The 19,615-nt window shown below is 42.4% G+C and overlaps 6 protein-coding genes across 6 annotated transcripts; 3 read left to right on the top strand and 3 right to left on the bottom strand.

The window, feature by feature from the left end:
• Positions 1–999: 999 nt before the first annotated feature.
• LOC131266285 (farnesol dehydrogenase-like) lies at positions 1,000–1,831 on the bottom strand. The gene is made up of 2 exons (XM_058268731.1): positions 1,265–1,831; positions 1,000–1,173 (listed from the first exon to the last, which is right to left on the bottom strand). The coding sequence occupies exons 1-2, from the start codon at positions 1,829–1,831 to the stop codon at positions 1,000–1,002; spliced, it is 741 nt and encodes a 246-aa protein (XP_058124714.1).
• Positions 1,832–2,399: 568 nt separating this feature from the next.
• Positions 2,400–3,787, bottom strand: LOC131266284 (farnesol dehydrogenase-like). The gene is made up of 2 exons (XM_058268730.1): positions 3,151–3,787; positions 2,400–2,815 (listed from the first exon to the last, which is right to left on the bottom strand). The coding sequence occupies exons 1-2, from the start codon at positions 3,715–3,717 to the stop codon at positions 2,645–2,647; spliced, it is 738 nt and encodes a 245-aa protein (XP_058124713.1). The 5' UTR covers positions 3,718–3,787; the 3' UTR covers positions 2,400–2,644.
• Positions 3,788–4,156: 369 nt separating this feature from the next.
• Positions 4,157–5,998, bottom strand: LOC131266283 (farnesol dehydrogenase-like). The gene is made up of 2 exons (XM_058268728.1): positions 5,361–5,998; positions 4,157–4,439 (listed from the first exon to the last, which is right to left on the bottom strand). Exons 1-2 carry the CDS (start codon positions 5,922–5,924, stop codon positions 4,266–4,268), a joined length of 738 nt encoding a protein of 245 aa, XP_058124711.1. The 5' UTR covers positions 5,925–5,998; the 3' UTR covers positions 4,157–4,265.
• Positions 5,999–8,951: 2,953 nt separating this feature from the next.
• On the top strand, positions 8,952–10,217 carry LOC131266282 (farnesol dehydrogenase-like). The gene is made up of 2 exons (XM_058268727.1): positions 8,952–9,518; positions 9,596–10,217. The coding sequence occupies exons 1-2, from the start codon at positions 8,952–8,954 to the stop codon at positions 9,767–9,769; spliced, it is 741 nt and encodes a 246-aa protein (XP_058124710.1). The 3' UTR covers positions 9,770–10,217.
• Positions 10,218–10,854: 637 nt separating this feature from the next.
• Positions 10,855–14,668, top strand: LOC131266281 (phospholipid scramblase 2-like). Its single transcript, XM_058268726.1, has 6 exons — positions 10,855–10,995; positions 11,064–11,147; positions 11,208–11,250; positions 12,994–13,484; positions 13,558–13,716; positions 13,786–14,668. The coding sequence occupies exons 1-6, from the start codon at positions 10,855–10,857 to the stop codon at positions 13,843–13,845; spliced, it is 978 nt and encodes a 325-aa protein (XP_058124709.1). The 3' UTR covers positions 13,846–14,668.
• Positions 14,669–16,496: 1,828 nt separating this feature from the next.
• Positions 16,497–18,479, top strand: LOC131264779 (phospholipid scramblase 2-like). Its single transcript, XM_058267047.1, has 4 exons — positions 16,497–16,560; positions 17,648–18,144; positions 18,214–18,348; positions 18,420–18,479. The coding sequence occupies exons 1-4, from the start codon at positions 16,497–16,499 to the stop codon at positions 18,477–18,479; spliced, it is 756 nt and encodes a 251-aa protein (XP_058123030.1).
• Positions 18,480–19,615: the final 1,136 nt, after the last annotated feature.

The following is a 19,615-nucleotide window of genomic DNA, read 5'->3' as shown; positions in this document are numbered from 1 at the left end:
AGCGGCGGGAAAATATTAGGCAGTGTTTTGTTTGTTGCGTTTGAGTAATGGAAGGTTTCTTGTTCTTGCTATGCTTCACTTTCATCCACTTGCGGTGCGATGCGGAGGTTATCTTTATTGCCTGCGGGGAACTTCTAGCGAAAGGTTAAGCATTTACATTCACTTTCTATCGCCTCAAAAACCATCGTTTTTTTGTAGGTTTTTTTCATAAACCATCTGCAAAAAAAATGCTGCTGGCCAGAAGTCAAGAATCATTACTGGTACAGCATCGGGCTGCTAGGCGGTGTTTTGTTTTTGGAATGCACAAACATGATTTGGCGTCTTTTGCCTGGGACCAGATTTGCTGTTATCTTCGATCCGCCAGACGAGCCAGTTAGTTGCAAATGAAACCGAACAACACGACATATGCCGTGTAACTTTATTATCAGCGCCAGAATGCGGTTCTTAATCGGAAGCAAGTAGCGATAGGGGATGGGGAAGGTTGCACCTTTTTTACCATGCGAATGATAATGCACTTTAACTTGATTAATATTAAGTAAATTTTGTTTTCACATATTTTCGTAGCATATTTTCAATTCTTATATCATACTCTGTAACAATATTGTTGTAACATATTTTCAATTCTTTTCTAGTGTGTTTTGGTATGATTGAACGGTAAAGTCACACATTTCATATGAGATGATTCAAATTAATCGTTTTTGTTAGAAAGTATTTTGATATTTTAAGGTTATGATAAAAAATGGTTCGATCATTGCTACTATTTTTTTCAACTGGCTATATTAGTTGGGTTGCGTAAAAGTACAAACCAAAAAAGAGCTCCCCAAACATAAAATTAATTACTGTTTGATAAAAGATTCGACTACTACAGTTGGAAATTAATCCGATTAGTTGAAGTGTGGTGTATTTTAGTTGAACAATATTTTTCTTGCTGCAAATTTCACTTTACTCCGTCCCTGCGCACAATCGTGTGTGTATGTGGTGAGGTTGGCGACCACTGCATTACAACATCTCACCAACCGGTCTCAACATGAGCTCGTGGACCTGCACCCTCGGCGGGGTACCGAGCACGTACAGAAGAGCGTCGGCAATATCCTCCGGCTCCAGGATGGGCGTGTCATCGTTCAGAAGTGCGCTCGGAACGGCTTCCGTCTTCACGAGCCCTGGGCTGATGCTCTACAATCGAGTGGACAGGGTGTTTTGATTCGTTTAAACAGTACTGGAAAGTACTGGAGAGTCAATACCAGCGTCTAAGACCTCCACTTACCGTAACTTTGATTTTAGTTCCAGCCAGGCGTAGCTCGTGGCGCATCGTTTCCGTGAGTGCCGTCACACCGAACTTGGTCGGTGCGTAGATGTTGAAGCTTGCTAATGGCGGAACCGTGTGACCGAGGACACTGTTAATGTTCACGATGTGTCCGTCAACCGAGCGTGCTTTCATCGATTGGAATGCTTCCCGGCTGCAGAGGGCCAAGCCCATCAGATTCGTATCGACCACCTGGCGCAGTTCCGCCGTGTTATTGGGCGTGAAAAGCTGAACTGAAGCACGGGCAACACCCGCATTGTTGACCAGCACGTCCACACCACCGAAAACCTTCTCGACGTGTTTAAACGCTGCCAGAATGTCCTCCTCCTTGGTGACGTCACAGTGAAATCCATGGAGTCTACCAGCCGCTTCGGACGGGAGTTCCTTCTTTAACTCATCCACTCGTTCCACTCGCCTTGCCAGCCCGATCGTGATCATCCCGGCGTTGGCAAGGGCTTTCACGATCGCTGCACCAATTCCGGAACTAGCACCGGTCACTACGGCCACTTTTCCTACCCAACGATCCATCGTTTCCGCAAAGACTTCCGACCGACGTTATCCAAATTACACTAAACTGTATAAACTTTCGCATAGAACCCTAACCTTCTGATGACAGTTATCTTATCTCCGATGAAGGAGATTTTGATAACGGCTCTGTTATGCATGCAACTAGTAAACGATCCACTTATCGAAAAATCCAGTCGAAGATTAAACATCAAACTCGTTAAACTTTATCGGAGATAGGTGAGATTGTATACTGTTACCCTGGGCATTATTTAAGTTTATTCCGATTCAACACGAGACCTGAGTGATTTCAAGCTTCTTTTTCGATTCAATTATTTTGAGGAATTTAATTAATTTATACAAACTACATGTATAAATGAAAAGAACCTGACGTAGAACAGGATTGGGATACATTAGCGCTTTTATTAACCTGGTCGCCTACGCATTTTGGATGAATCACACAATTTAGAAAAATCGTCTAAAAGTTGTTTAAGTCTTAAGCACCTACTTAGTATAAAAAATGAAATATGCTATCAGCCGAAAGTGGATGCGTTGTGAGAAAAGAATACCTTCATCGGATGGCGCAGAGTTGTGAAGAAACGTCTATAGAAAGTCGCACCGACTTCAGCAGAATCTTCCCTTCTCGTTGCATATAAATTCACCACTCAGGGGTTTTTTTTCTCGCGTTTTTATTTATTCTTTCATTTTTGAGGCTTGAGTTTTTCTCATTTTCTTTTTTCGAATTCCCAAAATATGCAACACCCATACACGTACACGCGAAACCGGGTAACCGTGCGTGGACGATTGTGGATGCTGGCGGTGTTCGCCGATACCGCCTTACATACTTTCGCCAACCGGTTTTATGGTCAGCTCGTGAATCTGCACACGGGGCGGCGTGCCGAGCGCGTACAGGATCGCGTCCGCAATGTCTTCCGGCTCGAGAATCGGCACTGTGTCGACCGCGAAGTCGCCGATAATCTCCGTTCGCACCAGACCCGGGCTGATGCTCTGTAAATGACACCGCAGATATTGTATTATGCAACGGCGGAAATGGGTGCGTTATACGGACATTATTTGGCAAATGGAAGCTTTTTTATCTTTGAAGTATGTCGATTTTTGAGGATCATTCAATACATATTACGAAGGATAGACAAAACACTAGCAATGAAATAAATTAATGTCCCATTTGAACGACATAAGAACTGAATATTATGCTTGAATAAGAATTAATTGAGAGCCTTCACACGAATGCTTTGAATATGATGGTTTTTGAAGAATCACTCAAATAGTTCAATTGTGCTTCGGTAAGCGTCAGATAAGATAAGACACATATTGACACTCACCGTGACTTTGATTTTGGTTTCCGCTAACCGAAGTTCATGGCGCATCGTTTCCGTGAGTGCCGTCACGCCGTACTTGGACGCCGGATAGACATTCAGCGTGCCCATCGGTAGTACCGTGTGGCCGAGGATGCTGTTGATATGCAGGATATGTCCATCGGCCGAACGTTTCTTCATCGACTGGAACGCTTCCCGGCTGCAGAGGGCCAAACCCATCAGATTCGTATCGATAACGTCGCGCAGAGCCTGTGTATTATTCGCGCTCAACACACCGATCGTGCTTCGGGCAACACCGGCATTGTTGACCAGCACATCCACACCGCCGTACACTTGCTCGACGTGCTTGAACGCCACCAGAATATCGTCCTCCTTGGTGACGTCACAGCGGAACGCGTGGAGTCTACCGGCCGCCTCGGCCGTGAGCTGCTTCTTCAGCTCTTTAATGCGATCCACTCGCCTCGCAAGCCCGATCGTGATCATCCCGGCGTTGGCAAGGGCTATTACGGTCGCTGCACCGATTCCGGAACTAGCACCGGTTACTATTGCTACCTTTCCTACCCAGCGGTCCATGTTTGTGGTGTTGGGGAATGTTTGTTGTGCTTTCTTGAAATGAGGCACACCGCTTGTGAGACGCGATCACTCTTCCACGACGGACGATTGATGACTAGCCTAAATAGTGGCGTCTTCATCTAAGCAATGGACTGTAAAACTTAGACAAGCAAATTACATCTCTGCACTATCTAATCTCAGTGTGCGTTATCGATAACACTTTGGGGTTGTGAGCAACGTGCAACGCACGTCACGGTGAGTTGCGTTCGTCATTCCTGGGTGTAGAAGGGAGGCAAACGTCGGTTTGCATTGCAGGCACCTGCATGATTTCACTGTTCAGGTTTTTATGGTCTAGATGAGTTTTCTATCAGATGTAATCAGAGAGTCTTATTGGAGTAGTAGTAGTGTTGATTTCCTTTACAATAGTCGAAGCAAAATAATAGTCTGTAGTATAGCGCGGCATTTTTCTTCTATTTATTTACTTTAAATTCTTCTAAAAATTTGGTAAATCTACATTTTTAAACTTGACCAACAATACTACACATTCGTGACTAGCACCGTTCGTCACCTTACACACGTTCACCAACCGGTTTTATGGTCAGCTCGTGAATCTGCACGCGGGGCGGTGTTCCCAGGGCGTATAGGATTGCGTCCGAAATGTCTTCCGGCTCTAGGATGGGCCACCCTACGACTGAGCTGGGATCGGAAATGATCTCCGTCCTAACCAGACCCGGGCTGATGCTCTGCAAATGAGAAAATACAAACAGATGGAACTTGAGAAAATGTTCTCCGTCATAGAGAGAGTACCTGAAATCTTTAAGATATCGTACTTATTTATTTTGCAAATAACATTCAGCAACTGACAAACATTCGTCCCAACACTCGTGCTCACCGTGACTGTGATCTTAGTTCCTGCTAATGGCAGTTCGTGGCTCACTGTTTCTGTCAGTATCGTCACATCATACATGGTTGACGATTATATGCTAGCTCTTGAACGCCAATACCATGTGACCGAGTATACTATTTAAATACACGACATGTCCGTCGACAGAGCGACGTTTCATCGATGGGAGCGCCTACCGGCTGCAGAGGGCCAAATCCATCAGATTCTTATCGATCGATCGAAGCACTGTCGATTTATTCGCCTATAGTATACCGTCATTGTTTCTTGCCATTCCGGCATTATTAACCAGCACGTCCACTCCCCCGTAAACCTGTGACGTGGACAAAATCTGCCAGAATATCGTGACATCACTGCGGAATCCATGGACTCTACCGGCTGCCTCAACCGGGAGATACTATCTCAAGCTCTTCAATTTGTTTCACTCTTCTTGCCAACCTGATTGTAATCATTTCTGCGATGACAAGGGTTTTTACGGTCGCTACACCGATTCCAGAACTAGGACCACTTCTCCTACCCAAAGATCCATGTTTGTATCGGTTCATTATGTTTCGTCTGACAGCAACCAACTTGACGATCAAACAGGTAATCCTGAGGAGCTCTTTGATATGATTTTGTTATCACTAGAGTCTGCCCTAAAAACTACACAAAATGTTCTTGATAAGTATAACAATACAACAATCTTATCACGCACCTGCCCGCCAGCTGGTTAAGATAAGAGAGGATCGTAACTTCAACACACACCAACAACTGTGTTACTTACCGTGACTTTGATTTTAGTGCCGGCCAATCGGAGCTCGTGGCGCATGGTTTCGGTAAGTGCCGTCACGCCGTACTTGGTGGCGGCGTATATGTTGAGGTTGTTCTCTGGAACGTTGTGGCCGAGGATGCTGTTGATGTGCACAATGTGTCCATCGACCGAGCGTCGTTTCATCGACTGGAACGCTTCCCGGCTACAGAGGGCCAAGCCCATCAGATTCGTATCGACCACTTGGCGCAGCGTTGCGGTATTATCCGCCTGCAGGACGCCGATCTTTCCCTTCGCTATTCCGGCATTATTGATCAGCACATCCACACCACCGAAAACCTTCTCGACGTGGGCGAAAGCTGCCAGAATGTCCTCCTCCTTGGTGACGTCACAGTGGAATCCATGGACTCTACTGGCCGCCTCGGCCGGGAGTTCCTTTTTTAACTCATCCACTCGTTCCACTCGCCTTGCCAGCCCGATCGTGATCATCCCGGCGTTGGCAAGGGCTTTCACGGTCGCTGCACCGATGCCGGAACTAGCACCGGTCACTATGGCCACTTTTCCTACCCAACGGTCCATCGTTCTGGTATAATATTTCCGCTAAAGCGTGTGTAGATGTTAAACTTGCCGTTTGCGCCCGATCAGCTCGACGATCGATTTACGACTGGCTCCGAGATGCTCGGAACGATTTGTACAGGAAAAAAAAAAACAAAATCAAAGAACCGTATGTGAACTCGAAACCTTATCTAGCCGCTTACTCGCTGCTACGCATCTGCTAGTGTGAGTTACAGTCGTGTTTAGTTTATGTCCCGGGTGAAAGCGATAAAGGCCCCATGGGGAGTTATGCCAAGTATGGTTGGGGCAAGATTGGCAATTTGAAAATATATGCATATATTCGCTTGAATATGCATGTGATTTGAAGTAACGCTGGAAAGAAAGAGAAAGGAGACTACCAGAAGGGGGTGACACATACGTTTTGATACGACACATGGGTTTAATAATAAAAAATCTCTTTGTTTTGGATTTGAACAACATTTCAAGTAACATATTTTAGGTTTGTAAACCATATTAATAAAATATTACTATTTTAAAGAAAGTAAGATCATGTCAACATTGAAAATTAAAATAAAATTAAATGGATTTGGAATCACATTACGAAGGCCCCAGAATAAAAAATTTTTTCAAAAACACTCTCCAATTGAGAACTGCCAGGGTCCGTGATCGTAAATGTTTAAACCTTTCAACGCCCTTTTATAGATTCACACGTTTGTCGAGCTTGAAGCGCAACGCACACAACGGCAACAAATTTAAAACCATCGGTCGTTGTCAGTGGGCCATCATGTTTTAATTACCAGCATGTATCCATACATACCGTAGCTTGCCCCGAATGTATGCTCTGATGCTTCCAGGGTAACTGTTTGGAGAGGAAAATAGTTTTTTTCTTCTATTATTGAGAATCATGCTTCCTTTTTTTATGTTTACTTCGGCGTCTAACGGTCGAGCGGTGCTTGTGTAAACAATTACATGGTTCGAAAGTGTTTATGCTAAATAGTAGCAAACGAAATAAACCTACTCTGCGCCGGGTGTTTCCATTGTGGCTGGTTTTACGCGGCGCGGACTAACCGACCGCAGGGGGGGCCTCGAACTCGCTGTGGACATGAGCAAATAATTCCTATAATACATGTACATTCTTTTAACCGAAAATTTGGCTGGTCCAGGTCAAACAACTAAGGATAAGTGCTGTTCTCGTATCGTTTGCCAAGCAGTTACAGTTACAGTTACAGTTTGTTTATTTCTTTCGTTTATTTTCAAAATATTTCTATTACATTGGGTTTACATAGGTATCGGATTGAAACACAACATACATATAATATTGCTGCAATTTGGTGGCTGCTAAAGTTTAATACAGGAAAGAAATATGTGCAAAGCAGTCACAAAGTCTTGTGGATAATTTTGCTGTATCCTATGAAAATCGAATGAATGAAATCGATCAACATTGAAATAATTAAAAGATCATCCTAAATATGATCACTGAGACCCTCAATACCTTTCAAATTGGTGGAATAATATTTACTACACCAAACAAGAGACGAAACATATAACAGCATTATTTTTTAATGGAAAGGAAGAAGAACAAAACCATACTCCTCCAAAAGTAGCATCAAGTTTGAATTTCAAATGTTGTGATACAGTACAGTTTCAAAGATGTAATAAATCGTTATCCGTTTTAAATCGAGATGCTTGTTTAAACGCTTGGATACTTGTAAGGGAGTTGGGTTTAGCTATTATGTTTATTGACCAAGTATGAAATAAAATAAGCAATCATTTGTTTTATTAAAAGTGAATTTGTTATGGCCAAAACCGTAAAGGGCCTATGTTTGACGGTTTGTTTGCACAGCCATTATTCTGGAGCAAACATGTTGGATGTTGTGAGATACCTAGTGTTCGACGAATTCAACTGATGTGGATATTTTAGTATTCTGTCATCCATGGAGAAAGGTTAAACATTTGATTGGAAGGCTGGTCACGGACCGTACTGCGGGACTTCAAAATACGACAGAAGCAGAAGAAGGCAAATTGCCTTAATTATTTCAGTTTTTCGACCAGAAGGTTGATTCAACTGGCCACATAATTAAGAATAACTTAGAAAAGATAGCCATTGCCATTCGGTATCGTTGATCGTGGCCATCCGAACAAAATCATCAACGCTCTATTAGAAAGCTGGTTTTAATAAAACGTAATTGAGCAATCATTTTCAACTGGCTTTTTTTACTTAACACCAGAATCCAAATAGCGGTCATTTTGATCGAAATTTTCGTTTTCAATATTTCGAAAAAGACTAAATATTTCCCCAAAAACAAGGCTTTTCTTAAAATCAAAGGTTTTTTAAAAGAAAACAATTTCTACGAATTAACTTGACCAGTTCCGAATGCTTTTTAGCGGTATTTTTGACCGCACTTTTAAAAATTTTTTCGACGTCTTGAACGGCTACTTTTTAGTATATTTGTTGCGTCCTGCAACAGTTTTCGTTTCGAGTTTCTTTCTATTCTCTAAACACTTGTCCTTTTCTACTTTCTACTTTCTAAACACTTGTCCTTTTTTATTCTCCGATTCAAGTGACTCGAGTGTTAAAAAATTTACACGTGTTTTCTTGATGGCTGGAGTCCCTTTTATTTCCTTTCTAGGTCCTAGAGTATATCCTTGACCAGCTAACGGACGCAGCATCTCACCACAACTCTTAAGCCTTTTCCTGATAGCTCCAACCGGTTTCTTTTGAACCGCCCGAACGGGCCGTTGCTTTCACAACAATATTAGTTAACTGTTGATGCACCTCTCAATCACTCTGCTAGGTCGGTGTAGAGCAAAAAAGCTCGAGTAATGTATTCTAGTGCTAAAGCTAATGTGAGCTAATGTTTAATGACTAGGGAATGTTTTTCAAGGCCAAGTTTACTGCGTTGTTTTCCCATCGCTGGACCTTCGTCCGTCATGTTCCCTGTTTGACGAGCACTTGATAGTTGCTAGATATATATGTATTGCTTCGTTTACATATAAAAACCCTTCGATTTGTGCGAAGTGGCGTTAAAGTCTGTGTAACGTCCGTCCAAGATGGAGCGTTGGGTTGGAAAAGTTGCTATTGTTACCGGCGCAAGCTCGGGCATTGGTGCGGCCACAGTGCAGGCGTTGGCCCGTGCCGGCCTAATCACGGTGGGACTGGCGAGACGCGCGGAACGCATCGAAGCACTCCGAACCGGTCTACCGGCGGAAGTGGGCCACCGGATTCACGCGCACCCGTGCGACGTAACGGACGAGCGATCGATTCTTGGTGCGTTCGAGTTCGTGACGCGCCAGTTCGGCGGTGTCGATGTGCTGATCAACAATGCCGGCGTGTCGAAACCGACGGTCACTCTGCTGACACCCGGCAATACGGCCGAGCTGCGCACCGTGCTGGACACCAACGTGCTGGGGTTGGTCCTGTGCACCCGCGAGGCGCACCGCTCGATGAAGGCTCGCTCGGTTGCGGGCCACATCGTGAACGTGAACAGCATCGCCGGCCACAAGTACATCGATCTGCCGAACCTCAACGTATACGGTGCGTCCAAGTACGCCGTGACGGCGATAACGGAAACGCTGCGCAACGAGCTGCGGCATGACAGCAGCAAGGTGAAGGTCACGGTATGTCTTGGCATAGCGGAACGGAGGCTGGGATATTAAAGCAAAAGCAGTACTATATGTTTTCCGCATCCTTGCAGAGCATCAGCCCGGGTATCGTTCGGACGGAGATGATCCCGGATGGGTTCCCAGTCAATGAATTCCCCATGCTTGAGCCGGAGGACGTTGTTGGGGCGATCCTGTACGCTCTGGGCACTCCCTCGCACGTGCAGGTGCATGAGGTGATCATTCAACCGGTGGGGGAAAAGTTGTAGTGATCAAATCGATTGGACGTTCTGGGCATTGTGGTATCCAACATTTTCCAAATAATTTTCTGGTATAAGGTTTACATGCACATTTTTTTTAAATATTTTATTTTACCCAAATATAACATTTTATAAAAAAAATTGCATGTAAACCTTATATGGGAAAAAGGAAAAAGAGTTCCAGCCGCTTCGAGAACTTCATCGACGTTTAAAACGGCGCTAGCGATCCGTCAAGGGTCTTCGCGGATACATGACGACGCGGTCTGAGTTCTTGGTTACTTCTTGTGTGTGTTTGACAAGACACTGACAGATCGCGTCGTTATCTTATGATAATCAGAAATTGTTTGTCTATAAAATATAAAATGAATAAATCAAACGCGAATCATCGGGTACCATTTGAATACAAAATAAACAGTTAATAAATATTGATTGTTCATTTTACTAATGACATTTGTGAAGAAGCCAACAAACTTATGAATGGATTGGATTATATTGTTAAATTTACATACCTGTATTTTATTATTTTTCTATGCCCTTAAAAACTAAACGATAAGAACATTCCGTTGTGAATGCACTTCAACAACGTGTCGTGTGAAGAGTCTCCACGATTACGCATATTCAACTTAATCGGCTCGATTGTATAATCAACAGCACGTGAAGCTACTAACGTTCACCGGCCGGTCGTTAGTATCATCTGCTGAATCATTGAGCAAACTTGAGACACGTGCGACGATTAACGCGACTAAGCTGAAGTGAGCTGGAGAAATAATTCCTCTCGTAAGCCTGGGCTGCCGCTGCAATTGCTAAATAGTCACAACATTGATATGTGATCGTAGTACTATTGTTGCACAATAAAAACCTATCACAAAAGACAGACAAAACCTACAAATCATCCAAAAGGAAAACATTGATTGCAGTATCGGGTGTACGGTGTCGCTTCCCATTGCAATCTTTGTTTGGAAATGTTTCTTCACCAGTGTTTCAAAATACCACACCGTAGTGCATCGGTCAATGGCAGATTAGTGTTAATTTGCGCCATTCTCTCTTTATTCGCCCCATTTCAGTTCATCGGCGGACATTAAAAATCCAGCAGCATGTCGGCTACTCCGGAAAAAATCCCCCTCGAAGAGAAGCAACAGCAAGCGGGCGGTAATCAGCTGTATCCGTCGGTCGGACAGGATGCGAACAATCCGCTGCTGCCACCGGGTTCACCGGGGTATCCATCGGCACCAGCGGTAAGGGTGTAGCGCGCATTTTCCTCTTACACCAGTTGAAACTCCTTTCGCGTGGATTGCTTTTACAGAACGCAGGACCTCCAGCACCGCCCGGATACATGGCGGTGCCGCAGACGAACGGTATGAGTCCTCCGATCATGATGCAGCCGGGAGTGCAGATGCAGATGCAGCCGGGCATGCAGATGCAGATGCAACCGGGCATGGTGATGCAGCCCGGCATGGTCATGCAACCGGTGCTTGGCCAGCAGCAAGTCAGTAAGTATCGTTCTTTTCTAAAAAGATAAAGCTAATGGTTAAGCAGATTAATTAAAAAGTATTCATAAATTTTACTCAAATACCATAGTGACATGTGTATAACATCATCCTTGTTTATACACTACCCTTGTAGTTTAAACTCGTTTTGTCGAAAAAATTTTCTTTATAACTTTTTTTTAAATTTATTTCATAGACTAATCCACGACATATATTGATGATTTGAAGAACGGTTCTAAATCATTGCTAGCTGCTCAACCGACGTTTATGCTGCGGTTACGCTCTTCACCACTGTTTAGTGATGTTAGAATTATTTTTCAAATCCTTAGTCAGTTCTCATCCTACAAAGCCTCTAATCTTTGTGTTTTAAATTTTTCCTAAATTGTTTGATACCCTTTCGTCTTTTGTTTGTATCAAACAATATTACATTTGACATGTCCTAAATAGAAATAGGAATAGAATTAGGTGCAAATAAAAATACGTCGGTTTTTGAACTACATTAGTATGTAAAATGTTGAATTCATTGCTTCATAAACCTTAGTATATTTGTTCCATTTATTGAATCTTCATATATTCATTATTGTTTATCATGAATGAGCGTTTCTATACAACTCCATTACTCTACTTTTAGTTTTAAACTCTATGGTGATCTTTTTATAACATGAGGTAGATTAAAATTTCAACTGAGCCAGCTCCTATTCGAAGGATTTATCGAGTAGCTTATGGTTTCTCCTCAAATGCATTTTTTTGAAGGGCAACTTCATATCGATTCACTTTTATTGCTTAGTTAAGAGTTAGTACTTTACACAAAAGAGAATACAAAAGAAATGTAACAGTTCTTTTTATTCTATTAAATGGTCTCATTTCGTAACAAATCATTTACATATGTGGTTGTAAATGTTTTCTTACGATAATTTAAAAAGTAGCTGTACTTTCGCAAATTATAAAATCATTTGCCAACCATTATACAACTAATCCGGGATCGAAACATCTAAAACACCAAGCTACCGTGCACAATCGTCCGTCAAATGGCTTGTATTGTTTCTCAATGCACTCGATACGGCCGTGTGGGGGAAAAAATCGGCAATGATAACACACAATCCCTCAACGACTCGCAAGACAGGCCATCTCGTCCGTTCCACACGCGGGACCACTTTTGCTGGTGTACCAAGATAAGGTGTACGTGCGCTGTTTCGAGGGGTGTTTTAAATGTGAAACTTCCGATAATAATTGATAGATTCCATCCAACGGCGAATACAAACCCGCCCGGTCGGCCGCTGAAGACAGTCAGTGGACGCGTGAAACTCGCCCGCGCAGGATGGCTCCGGGATCGGGGAAGAAATGTGCCCAGCAATATTTCGTCAGCTGCGTTTCGGTTGATCAGTTGTGTGTGAGGGACGAGGAAGAGTGCTCGGGTAATACCCGACAGCAGCGACCGGGGAAGCGAAAGGATTATGTCGCCCGACGGATGGCGATCGTAGTGTGGCACGTGCTGGAGAAGAAAATGGCCACCTGTGGACGGTACCTTCGAAGAGTGCGTTTCGGGAAGCGCTCGCCGGATGGATCGAGGGAATGTGTCCTGGAGGCACCCGAGGATAGGGGAAAGAACTTCGAGAAATTAATCACGGACGAGGAGAAAAGGTCCGGCACTCTGTGGCTGTGTGGTGTAGAATAAGATTTGTTTTTAAGCTGAAAGTCGGTGCTTGGGAATGGTTCGCCTAATGGTTTATCGTTTTCCGCTTGCAGCTGGATGGATGCCTATTCCGCAAGGCATACCCAACTGTCCGCCCGGCTTGGAATACCTGACTGCTGTTGATCAGCTGCTCGTGCACCAGCAGGTGGAGCTGCTGGAGGCGTTCACCGGCTTCGAGACGGCGAACAAGTACGAGATCAAGAACACACTCGGCCAGAAGGTGTACTGGGCCTTGGAGGACACCGGCTGCTGCAACCGGATGTGCTGTGGTACGGCCCGCGCCTTCGACATTAAGGTGCTGGATAACTTCCAGAACGAGGTGCTGCACTTCCGGCGCGATCTCCGCTGTCAGTCCTGCTGCTTCCCGTGCTGCCTGCAGAAGCTGGAGGTATCGGCGCCGCCCGGTACGGTCATCGGTACGGTCGAGCAGAAGTGGACTCTGCTGCGCCCGGAGTTCAACATTAAGGATCAGCACGGTCAGACGGTGCTGATCATTCGCGGTCCGTGCTGCCAGTGTTCCCTGTGTGGGGATGTCAAATTTGTTGTAAGTGAACATTTGATCCGCAGTCGGTGGTAGAGCGTCACACTAACTACTCCGACTTCCATGTTCCCCCCAGGTGCTCTCCAAGGATGGCACGGAGGTCGGTAAAGTGACCAAGCAGTGGACCGGATTCGTGCAGGAACACTTTACCGATGCGGACAACTTCGGTATCAACTTCCCGATGGATCTGGACGTCAGAGTGAAGGCTACCATGTTGGGCGCGCTGTTTTTAATTGTAAGTCTCATCGGCTGGTAAAAAGTTGACCCGCCTTAACTCCAAACCCTGTCGTTTGGCTCTTTACAGGATTACATGTTCTTCGAGAGCAACGATAAGAAGAAATTGCCCCGCCGTGGCCTTCTGTAAGCAGACGGACACGCTTGAGAGCAGCTTGAGAAGACGCTATCAGCTGATGCTTTGTCGTTCATACCATACCACATGGGAGTTTCTATATATGTCGATTATCATACTCGATGACCAGTTCAGAATCTTAAAGTTTCTCCAATTAATAAGGGATCGTCAAACGTCGCGGAAGTGAATTGTCAGGACAAACAAGTGACGAAACGGAGTTGCATTTACTACTCAGGATACAAGTGCCGCAACAAATTTACAAATTGTGAATTTAAACTATGACGAATGTTTCAGCTTTGGACAAGTTTACAAGTGCTTCTACTAGCTACTATTGATGTTTAGGAGGTCGAGAAATTCGGATTTAAAGTGCATGAAACTATATTCAAACTTTGTTTACTCTGAGGGCATATTTTGATTTATAATTACTTTTGAAACGCTAACCTTGTGCACTATTAGTTAAGATGTACGTCTATGATGGTTAAAAACCATTCACTCGATCTATTTCAAAGATGCATACACATCTATTTTTGTTAGCGTAAGTGAGCGGAGAAGACGTGGAATACTCAATCAATGTTTAGGTTGCCATACGAAAAGCTTCGAACTTGGTTTTAATTCAAAATTTTACAGATAAACTATAGTGATAAACAAATAGAAATTGAAATTTGCAAGAAATATTTACAATGGAACAAAAATCTGGAAACTGCCAAAATGATTTAATAAGAAAGAAGAAGAACGGTTATCTACCTACCGGAAATACGCCACAAAATATTGACCGATTTCAATGTCACGCAGAAAACATTGTATCGCTAAGCTGCCGTATTTTTTGAAAATATATAAATCACGTTAAAAAACAAAATTGTATTTCATCTGCTTGAAAACGAATAAAGAGAAATATATATTTCATAATATTAACTTTCAGTTTTTTTTTCGTTTTGCTTTTGAACCATTTAGTATCTTTAAAAATCACTCCGCCACGTGTTTGCATAAAACGGAGATTGATGGGACATGAATTTTAAATGTGCAATAATTTTTACGGACAAGTGAAATGTTGTAAGCATTCAGTCTCCTAAAAGTATACTATCGTACAGCACCATCGATTGTGCCAAGGTAAATATAACAAAGACTACAGAAACATTGGACAACGCGGTGTTGAAAACGCTATATTTTTAATAAAAAATCCGACGCAAATAATTCGAAGAGTAAACTACTGAGGATAAAGCGCATTAACGACTTAGTTAATATGAAAAAAAAAAAAAATAAAATTGTAATAAGGGTTTGTCCGTAGCGAATAAATCGAACGAACAGCACTACCGGAAAAATGAGTATCGCACACTCAAGTTAACATTTTGCGAATGCTGTTCATCGTCGGCAGCTTAACCCGGAGGAATAATCCATTGTGTACAATATTAACGTAGCAAAAGTTGTTTTGCGATGGATCTACCAACTTCCAACGTAATTAGCCGGCTTGTTTAGACCGTTTCAGTTGTTCCGTGGATGTCTGTCGGAATCGTGCGTAAATTGTACGTAGTCTCCATTTTGCCGGTAATGTTTAAATTTCAATGTGTATAGTGGTATTTTGTTGCTGATGCAATTACAGACGTACCCGGTAAAAAATAAGCAAGACACAAATTTGAAGACATAAATGGTTATTGGGGGCTTACTATCGTTCCGGAACAATTATTATATATTTTTACAGATACAAGTGACTTTCCATTTTTATTTAATTGTTTTTGATTGATGGTTTTTAATTGGCATAAGTGAATAAAATTTCAACGGGGTAAGTAGGTAACTTCGGTTTGAATTTTTATTGAAGTACTGCCATTTACACTTCATGAGACGATGTACTTACAAAAAGGGGAATTTGTACGTGTGTGTATGAAGATTTTTTTATGTGGAGGAAGAAGGTACATGAGGTTGGTTAGCCTCGTGGCTATCAGGTGCCTCGTTTGGTAGGGTAAGGATAACAGCTAGCATTTTTGCTATTTTAGTTGATTTTTCGACGTCCGCCGATCACATCAAGCAAGCGAATCTAGCCTCAGTTTTTGTTTGTAACTTCTTCGAGCGTGTGTTTAGTGCTAACTTTACCCGTCCGGTATTGGAAGTTTAATTTTCCAGAGGACATTGTGGGTGTTCCCGAAAGTGTAGCCATTTATCATTAGAACCGAACCTGAAATTTGTACGATGTTCAACATTCTTTTATTCGAGCTGCATTATGTATCAAGCAAAGCGTATGGTTGAGCCAATTCGGCAGGAGAAGCTGATATGGGCAGATAAGAATAGATAAGAGCAGATAAAAGTACACTTATTTTTCTACTGAGTACCTTTGAGTACCTCATATTCAACGTTTCGGCTTGCTTTACGCGGTGCATTGCCTATCATCCACATGGAATTGGTGCGTACCGAGGTTCTTAGGTGGCTAAATCTGAAATACATCCTTTTGCGTGAAATAGAGTAACGGTAAACCGGTTTTACGATTCTTACAACTTCAAAAGCGTTTTCTTCAACCAGTTCTGAAACCAAATAAGAAATTCTACCTCCTTGTTGGCTAGCCCCGAAGAAAAGCAAACACCTGGGAGGCAATAAGCAAGATTTTTTTGTCGGGCAAGATATCCACTACTACAACAGTGCACCATCTCGGAGAATTGTTTTTCTTATCCGAATAAAAAATGAGTCCACCGATCACGACGCAACCGGGCATTCGGATGCAACCGGGGGTGGACATGCAAAATAGTAAGTATTACAAATAATATTTTTCTCAAACCAGTATCTATCAATATTCGTGACTTGGTCTCAACTAGTTAACGTACTTGATGTGTAACGTGTAACGTATATAATACTTTTGATAATTAATCAATCAATTGTTGCCTTATGAGACAACAATTTTACATTGCGTGCATAGCCGTAGTGAAAAAACAAACAAACCTTTTCGATTGATTGGCATTCATGAATATATTTTTAGGTCGTAGGTAGAATTGAGAGTGATGAAAAAATAGTCATGGCTTTTCTCGTGTTTATAATTGAAAGCCATGAAAAATAAGGTCAAATTTGCGATAACGCTAGTAGACCGGCCAGTAAAGACACAGAAAACAGGTTGCATGCCATATGAAATCAACTATCATTCTCTTTTAATCAGTCTCATGATCCAGTTTCGAAGATCCAATTTATGTGCGCAAGTCTGAAATCAATTAACCTTATTTATCATAGTTTATTTTACAACTAATACAAATCTCAAAACCAAAACAATATTATCAAGCTATTGACTAATTACTTAAAACAATCAGTTAGTATTTCACATAGACAAAAACCATAGTCTAGTAAACCACCCGGTGAGACCACTGACAATGCCCGATATTCGGCATCACCAGCAAATAAATATACCGACTGCAGCCAAGAATAACTCTCATTGACCTGTTTGTGCCATCTCTGTACCCAAAAAACAAGAATATATAGATGAATCTAACCAGCTAAATTCGGATAAAATTTCTAAGTGAAGTGAAGTGAATTCCACATTATGTCGTAAGTTAGGGGGTCACAAAGCGAACTTAACAAGTTTGCCTCAGATTTGATTTTTCGCGTTCTACTTTTTCATGGTGTCGAAACCACTGATGCTCAGGGATCTTGATTTTATCTCAACCATCAATAATTTAATTGTTTATCAAAAAGCCATATCGTAGAAATGCATAATTTGAATAGCACTCTTCATAGGGATATGGGACAGAAGTTGAAGTAATTCAAGAAGGTCCAATTCGTGAAGAAATCCTTTTTGTTTTATTTTTAAGAACCAATTTATGATTTTCTTCTTGTTTTCTACATTTAGCTGGTGTGATGCCTACACCGACAGCCATTCCCCACTGTCCACCCGGCTTGGAAAACCTGTATGGTGCAGCTAGGCTGGTCATGAACCTCGAAATACCGCCGGAGTTTGTCAGTTCCACCGAGTTAGTGAACAAGTACAAGATCTGGAACACACTCGGCAACGTAGTCTACTGCGCGGAGGAGAAAGCCAGTCGATGTACTCGGTGTTGCCAGGGACCCACTCGCGCATTCGACATAAAGGTGACGGATAGCTGCCAGAACAATGTGCTGCACTTCCGACGCAATTTCGTATGTTGCCCATGTTGCTGCTTCCCGTGCTGCCTGCAGAAGGTGGAGATATTATTACCTTCCGGGACGGTGCTCGGCACCATCGAGCAAAAGTGGACTCTATGGCATCCCGTGTTCGACATTAAAGATCAACACGGACAGACGGTGCTGGTCGTTCGAAACTGTACCCCATTTGGCCGCTGTTCCGAAAGTGCGGATGTCATATTTTATGTAAGTCAACTTGGGATCTAATTGCGTTGTTGAGCATCGCACTAAAAACTGACTCTAATTTATCTGCAGGTTTTCTCCATGGATGGCACAGAGATTGGTAAGTTGACCAAGAAGTTTGTCGGAGAGAAATACTTCAGCATCACCTTCCCCATGGATCTGGACGTCACGGTTAAGGCTACCTTGCTGGGAACATTGTTTTTGCTGGTAAGTGGTACCGATCGGAGGAGAAATGTTTAACCCACAGTTCTTACATACTTATGTTTCTGCCATTAAAGCATTACATGTTCTTCGAGATGTACGATAAAAAGCAAAGACCCCGCCCACTATGTCTGTAAGCTATCAGAAAAGTTTAAGGATAGCTTAAGAAGCAGCACATACGAATTTTTCCAATTAATAAAGCATCGCAAAGAGACCATCGGAAACAAACTGTCTGGACACACAAGTGGCTCAAATCGAAAGTGCAGCAACATACATTTACATTATGATTATTAATTGTGCATTACTTTTAAAACCTTAATCTCCTGCAGTTTTACCTATCCTAAGCCACTATGATGGTTTAGAACCAGCCACATGATCTTTTAGGGTGTTGTAGATGCCATGATAATTTTTTAGTATTTGGTTTTATTTCTAACTTGCCCGGTAACGCCCGAACTTGAAGGCGTCTTCAAGTGTAATGGGAAAAACTCAAATCGAATATCCATTTACTCTTAAATATGCCACTAATTTGAATATCATGGTCATGCCATTATACTGATAAATTGATGTACTGTTTGAAAATATATGAAAATAAACATTGAATATGTTTTTAAGCAAACAGAGGTACATATTTTTGACAGATAAGTTTCATATTGACTTCACTTGTTACTTTTCCTGTCGTATTATCAATTAAACTATTAAAACTCATTCATCATTAAGGTCTTTCATATGGTAAAGTTTCGTATTTCGTGTTTATTTGCATCATTTGTGCCAGCTATGACTGAACAAGATGTTCAATTTAATTCATACACATGATTTACGATTCAAAATTCGTCTTTGATTACAGGTATTCAATGAACAGGATCCGTTTACAGTACCAGTAGAAACTTACATGATCGTGCAGTCAGTGTGTATAACACGTGGAAATGTCAGCTACTTTTTTGTTTTTTCAACAGCAGCATTATGACCATATTGATAATTTTAAGCTGGTGCACTAAGAATTTTCCTAGGCACCCTATAAGATCGATGGGTGACGTTTATACGCAAATCATAATCATCAAAACCCCTTGAGACGCGATACGCGGTGAGTTGTGGGCTATTTTAGTTGTGCCTTTGATATCCGGCAGTTGCGCAAAGGAATTCAGTCCTGATTTTGGTTAGTATTTTTAGTATTTAGTGTAAATAGTATTATTTTGGCTTATTCGTAACAATTGTGGGTGTCACTGTTAGAAAATAAGCACCCATCGAAAGTGAAGGGATGTTTGATGGACTTTTC

This window comes from Anopheles coustani, chromosome 2 (genome assembly GCF_943734705.1).
Source record: "Anopheles coustani chromosome 2, idAnoCousDA_361_x.2, whole genome shotgun sequence".
Classification (NCBI taxonomy): Eukaryota; Metazoa; Arthropoda; class Insecta; order Diptera; family Culicidae; genus Anopheles; species Anopheles coustani.
The sequence above is the reverse complement of the archived record's forward strand: the minus strand, read 5'-3'. Positions and strand labels throughout refer to the sequence as shown.